The sequence below is a fragment of the Branchiostoma floridae genome, chromosome 1 (assembly GCF_000003815.2).
Source record: "Branchiostoma floridae strain S238N-H82 chromosome 1, Bfl_VNyyK, whole genome shotgun sequence".
Lineage (NCBI taxonomy): Eukaryota > Metazoa > Chordata > Leptocardii > Amphioxiformes > Branchiostomatidae > Branchiostoma > Branchiostoma floridae.
The window spans coordinates 14380567-14387670 of record NC_049979.1 but is presented as its reverse complement, the minus strand read 5'-3'; the positions used below and the strand labels follow the sequence as shown (position 1 = coordinate 14387670).

Here is a 7104-nt window from a genome sequence, read left to right as displayed (position 1 = left end):
CAATGCACAGAAGGACAGATGCTGGCTAGAACCCTGTGTCCATGACAGTCCATCGGTGTATATTCCTTTCCCGGCATATTTTCCTTTCCCGGCATATTCCCGGTTAAAAATCGCGAATCGACCTACCGCCACCCCCACCCCCCAAAAAAAATTGCCAAGCTTCCCAGAGAGGCCGGTGAAGGAGGCTAAGACAGCCACGTGAATTGCAACTGGGGCCACTTAGCTTGGCGTCTCCTAGTTCCAGAAAGCGTGAGGAGGAAAATGAAATGTCGATAAAATATTTGACCAAGGCGGCAGCATAGATTTCTCAAATGAACCCAGAAGATGACTTCATATTTGAGCTACTTTCTTCGCGCGCCAAGACGTCGCCAAGTCACAGAAGACTTGATAAAGAAGTTTATTAAGGGCAAAATCAATTAATTCGCAAGAAAATGCTTCACATGCCTACATAAGGTCAAATACCACTTCAGTTTTTTCTTCCATTTCAAATTTTGCAAACTGGCGTAGAAGTTAGCGGCTATTTCGATACATTGCCATTAGTTACTGTTATTAGTCATTATCCGTGGAAATGTATGTAATTACACTATTAAAGGTCTAGGAAAATTAATATTGTGTTTTCAATAACGTCCTAATACATAACGGCAGGTAGGTAAGTATTCTCTCTCTTGTTTTTTTTTTTAAACATTTCGACTGTTAGCAGAATAGATTTAATAGGGTGACCTTGAATTAGTGGGTTTATTTATATCAGGCTTTCCTATTACAACAGAAACAAGAACATGTTGTAAAACGATTCTCCGGCATTTTTATCATTCGGATATCAGGTCGTATGTCCGTTGCCAGCGGTCCACCCAAGAGAAAGTCGGTTGTGTAAACGCAAACGCAAGTTTTTCCTAAACCTAATTCTGAATGCGTGATGATTCGAGCCTTTTGAATTAATTGTTACATTCAAACCATTCACCTGTCTTCATGTTACTCGATCTCGAAGGAATAAAACCCCAGCTGTCTCTCTGTGTCTTGAATGGAATGTTATACATGTAGATGTGACTGCAATATGTGTGTCACCGTTGTTTGATATTTTCTGCCTTATTTACCTGGCCTGGTCGGTAAGATAGCCGTCCAGTTTTGAAATGTCTCTACGTGCGACTTCTTACTCCTAAATGAAATAGTAAAAACTGCAAATCCTTTCGAAGAAAAAACCCAAAGTGTACTACATTTTGTATCTCAACGGAAGTTACGCCAGTTGCGGAAAAGAAGTTGTCATAAATCGATACTAACCCTACAGTGCATTATTGGTGAAATACAGTAATAGTTGTTTGAAAAGGAAGAAAGCAATGATGGTGACCGTAGTGTGTCTCATATCAAGGTGTAAAGACTGGAGACAGCATTTTGCACATTTCAAAGAGAAGAAGCCAGAAGCGGGTTGTTAACTTGCAGTGAATAAGTTGAAACGCTTTAATAAACCCTAGAATATCTAACTCTAAGCGTTATTCAAAACTATCTGATGGAATGGCTATCAATACAGTATGTGACACTTCACCTTCATGGAGTACGCGACTAGCGTGTGTGTGATGTGATGTTTCGTCTGATGTTTTTCAAAGGCACCCGCTGACCGGAGACGGCTTACATTCACACCGAAGACGAGTGAGGTCTGAAATAGTTGTGACAAAGGTCGATCGGGAGGGGGAAGTCCATTTATGGATGATTACAGCTAACACGTTAGGCTGTCAAAGGCGGTCCTAATCAGGGAGCTAAGTGCTCCCAACCCCTAAGCAGATGTGGGGCTTCGGCTTCTTTTTGTATGTCTTTTGCGTGCGTATCGTTACTCCGTCCAAGGCGAAGTGGAAAAGTTGCACAACTTGGAAAGAGCATAAACGTTCCAATGAGGCAGACAAAGCTAAACTGGAGTTTCTGAAACAGATGAATGACCTTGCAAAATCAACTGAATTTCGACATAGCAAGGTAGCAGATTTGGGAAAGCACACGAAGCGGAAGGTGGACATTTATATCGGCAAGAACTCGAATGTCCGACACGGCACAAAGTAACATCGTGCTTCGACGGAAATCAGCGAACAACTGGTCCAGACGTAGGGAAATAAACGTGTTACGATCTACCAAATCCAGTTATTTCCGGCGCTTTTCTGTGACTTGTTGTTTTGTGTCTATTCAGACCCATCACCAGTCTTTAAATTGCACCTGTGGGCTCACCTATATTATTCCGGTTTGAACCATGCAGCACCGAAGTCAGCAGTGCAGAGCGTAGGGGCAATGTCGTAAAAGGAAGGAAAGAGAACGACTCCTTTCCGCGGGCGGGGGTTAGTCTATGACGTTTATATGTACTTGCTTTACGTATGCGGTGCAACATCATACATTTTGAAGCCGGTAAAACCAGCTCATCAAGAGTGGCTAAGTTAGGACTGAAGGGACATGCAGCAACCTTGACGGCTCTAGAAGGGGCGGAAGTGCGTCAGGGAGGCAAATCCAGATTGATAACACCGGTAGTTTTACGATGTGAAAATTTTACCTTGCGCCGTCGGATGCTGCTAGTTCGCAGCCAAAAAAGCTCAGGAAGTAAAGGCGCCGGTCTGCTCTTGACCATGAATAAAGGATGCCGTGTTCACCTCTTAAGGCCCGACATGAGCCGGAATACCGTCTGAAGAAAATTCTTTGTATGTTTCTGGGGATTCTTAATCACGTATTCTATAAATTCTCGCTGCATTCCAAATATTTGCGCCTATTCTTGTGGCCACCCCGACTGTTCCTATCATACTTAAACGTTCGAGGTGCATTTTAGATGGAGAAATATCGAACGGCATTTAAAGTGTATTCTAACTATTTCAACTGCAGTACGGCCGCTTTCTAAGGCAGTTCAACATTAGAAACATTCTGATTGCATTCGCGGGAGAACCGGCCAGCCACAAGAATGAACACAAATATCTGGAATGCAGTGAAAATTTCTAGAATACCCAGGAATATAAAAGAATTTTTATTCAGACGGCATTCCGGCTCATTCCGCCTCCCGTGTGAAGAGCTATTTAGAATTCCCGCCCGAATGTAGCACAGATTTTGCAAATTCTTCATTCCAGCTGGTTCTGCTTGATTCCTGTTGATTCGTTTCCCGTGTAAACAAATGTACTGCTGCCAGTATTGTTACCATTCATGGGAATTGCACGTTCTGAACCCTGTCCTGACCCGTCATCAGTCCTAATTCATTTGTCCACGAACTACGCTATGCCTGTCAACTTCCTGTCAAGAAACATCGTCTAAATCCTTCCAACTGATGATATCGCTTTAATCAATATGAATAGTGTGAGATGAGTTGAAGAGGGCATCTCATTAAACTATATTCAGTATGTAATATACAACCTACCAGAAAAGTCTGACAGTCATTACACATGATGGTTCGACAACTTCACATCCAAAGGCCAAACAGGTCAAACATAATATCCAGGAAGAGATCTGTATGCTCCTGGCTGCCCTGACACACACGCGAACGGTACACCGGCCTGTCAGAAAAGCCAGGAAACGTTACAATCTCCCGTCTCGAGGGCTAGCTACTTGGAGATTGTTTCCTGAATGACCGGTAAACCAAGAGGTGGTACCAGGCAAATGATCTATAAGCGACCTCTAATGGAAAAGTGATGAACTGAAGTTCTACGAACTCAAACCTTCGCCAAATGGAAACTTTTTATTTTTCTTTCACATTAATTGCTAGTATGCAAATAAGGTCGTCATTTGTATAACTTATGTCAGTTGATTCTGAACAAATTCTTAACTTGCCATTTTGCACCGGGTACTGTATATATATATATATATATATATATATATATATATGGTGAAGGAGGTTCTAACCATCAGGGCTATTTGTCCACTCCCAAAAAATAGCTTCTAGGAGGGGTCGATCAGTGGGTCGTGCCGCTAGGGGCGCAATTTTGTCAGGATGCTGTAGTAGCAGTGCAACGTGCAAACTTATCTGATTTATTTTCTATCATCTACCTGACAGGCTTTTGTAGTAGCACTTTGCAACATCCATTTGAAACATGCAACCATATTACCAACTGAAGTATGTCTGATTTATCATGTGAGTTGCAGTAACTGGCAGTGATGAAGTGAGCACCGCTGAGCACCTAAGTGCACCGAGATATAGACGTCCCATAAGACCATCTGGTACTTCCATTAAACTATACACACAGGACTATTGCAAAAAGCTTCAAATGATAGGGTCAGTGTATGGCACACACAGTTGTTAGTATTACCATTATCATACCTGTCCAGGGAGTTATGATAGTTTTTTGTAGACCTATGTTCTAAACTTTATGTTATAGTGATGTTACGGAACATATCTGCTCCATTCTAAAAGCCCACTAGAAAGTGAAGCTGTGGACAGGCAAAACTTTATACAAAACAAACTTGTGTCTTCGCACAAATCTTTTATACCAACCAAGGTGAGATACATGTACATGTATATCTTTACAGCTTGGTGAAGGAAGTAGATAACCAATGTGATGTGTGTTTTTGCTGTAGAAAGAATACAAATGGGGTTTGGTAGATTGACATTAAAAAATTAATTCTAAAAATCTTAAAACAATACATGCATGCAGAAGATTCAACAGGGACAAGTTAAACACTTAACAAGAGCTTTAAGGCATGGGATGGAATTTTCACAGCTGATCTACTGTAAACTCAATCCTAGATACAGTTAATGGTCATCTGTTGTTTGTAGATGTGGTAGTGTTATGTACTTGTTCACACTGTACATAGCATTTAGAATAATGTCCAGAATCAGCAGTCTTGCAATGTATGTACATGTTGTATTGTTAAATGGCAAATGTGTTCATCAGGGTACAGAGTAGAGAGGATGAGCCAGCCCCGTACCTTTTCCAAACTTGGTATTTATTTAGGAATCTCTGTGGTAGCTCATTCCATAGCTAATTTCACTTTCTATTGCATCAAATGGTGACCTGCATCTTTTCCTTACAGTTTCTTTATATAACATACCAAACTTCTGATATCAGTGTTCATCATATTTTATGGTAGTCCATTCTGATCCCCCACAGTTTACAGCAGTGATTTAGAAGCCCTTCTCTAACAGCCACTTCTTCACCTCCTCCATTACCAGACCTTTGACAACGATTTTTCTGGCGACCTCGTTGACTTGTATGGCGGGATTTCTACCAATGATGGCAGGTAAAAACTTTTCCAGCTCCTTTTCCAAAGCCTGGAAGACAAAACAAACAAGTAAGGCCTGTCAGCTCTGGATAATTCTATGAAGACATCCAACAATCATACTTGCATTTTATCTTATTCTTCATCTATCTAATCTTTAGTACGCAACAAACAAGTGCTGTACGTACAGAAACTTTCGCGGTGGTTTGATGTTCGCAGTTTTCGCAGTGGCCGCTTCAGCGAGAACTTAAAACCACCACGAAAAGTCCCTTTTCCCGCTACTGCGAAATTAAATCCCTGTAAACATTTACAGTAATCTACAACCATAGCAACTCTACGTCTATCCTAATGATTGCTGTTATAGTTCTGTGGTCACGGGATGTTTTAAATGAAGACACTGACAAAGTAAGAGAAAGTCTACTCCTTTTAACATATACAAAACAAGGCTTATACTGCAGTCAAAGCAAGCTGCTGCAAGCTATGGTCAGGCTACTACATGAAGAGTGACAACAATATGTTGAACTTCTAAAACAGCAAACAGACATATGTTGGATACAAAATGACCAAATCTTTCATGACTCTCTTATCAGATGGGATACCATTTGATGGTACAAAAAAGATTTTGTGTGCATCACAGAACTCTCAGCAGCCTTACCCATATGTCTCCTTCAATGTGTGCGATGACGGTTTGTTTGCGTGATCCCCCCTTCCTGAACCTCTGGTACACTGGGATGTGGCAGAAGCGAGATCTCCGAACAGAGTACGGGAGATCTGGGGGAGGATCTGGTGGTGTACAGAAAGATGTGAATGGTTACAGTCTGCAAACATTTTACATCTGTCCTGTTTAAGTTGTAAACTTTGATAAACACTAAATGATTGATTTTCCTTTAATACCCAGTAATGGTCCTATAACTAGAAGAGCACTTTGTAGTTTTCTTTAAAACATAATATGACTTAAAGTTTCAAATGGAGGACTTTAACATTGTGCATAGAGTTTGTGTAAAAAATCAACTGCAGTAACGTTACTTCCATTTTCTGCTGGGTGGCACTGAAGTGTTAAGCACTGGTGATGGGACAATGCTCTTGGAAAACATTGGCTTTGTAATCAATATTAAGATCAAAATTATCTATAACACAGTTGAGTGAGATGATCATATTTATTACCCCTGGGTGGTACCCAGCCACATGGTGTTGGGTAGTTGGGATGTTCAGGGATGGGAGGAATCTGGTGTCTCGGTATCAACCTCTCTACCCATTTGAAGTCTTCTCTAGATTCTACAAACTCTGGCTGTGCAGGCTTCAGTGGGTCTGTCCTAACACCCTCTGCTGATGGACTTGTAGCTTGTTGTGAACAGAGACAGGCTGAAACTTTGGGCATTGTACATCTTTCAGCCTGGATTTGAGGGGGAAAAAACAGGAGATGTTTCTAATACGTGTATGATGTAGAGGTACATACAGAAATGACAAGGCAGAGGCCAGAAATTTTGGGGTGCTCATGACTTAACAACCCCTTTTTTTTCTGTTATATGTAAATGACTTCTTTATAATAGTTTTGGGCAGTCAGGTTGGAACCAAAATATCTGACACCTGAGTGAGAATAAATCATTGACATGTTCATTGGCATTGGCAATGGCAATGTATAGGTATCTTATTGCACAAAGATGGGGAGGTATCAGGACATTGCCACACCATGACAGTCCATCCCCTAGCCAATCAGGATAGGTTTAGCACCAGGCCTAGAACAGCTTAAAGTTAGGGTTAAAGGTTCTTGGACCTGTTGCCAAATGGCCATGTAAGGTTTGGTATCCAGCAACCAGAGCATGAACTTTTCCCTTGTTCTCATGGCAGTCCAATCAATGCAAAAACCCTGCTGTGTACAAATAATATTTTATACAGTTTCCTACAAAATACATGAGACTGAAGTACTACTGTATTTAGATA

At 41.2% G+C, this 7104-nt stretch overlaps 1 protein-coding gene across 1 annotated transcript; it reads right to left on the bottom strand.

Annotated features, from left to right (window-relative positions):
* Positions 1-4421: 4421 nt before the first annotated feature.
* LOC118410475 (39S ribosomal protein L49, mitochondrial-like) lies at positions 4422-6556 on the bottom strand (the record flags this gene model as incomplete). Its single annotated transcript, XM_035812217.1, is given in 3 exon segments — positions 4422-5215; positions 5819-5946; positions 6328-6556. Coding segments are annotated over 3 exon segments (504 nt in total), but the record flags the coding sequence as incomplete, so codon positions are not given.
* Between the last annotated feature and the right edge of the window lie 548 nt (positions 6557-7104).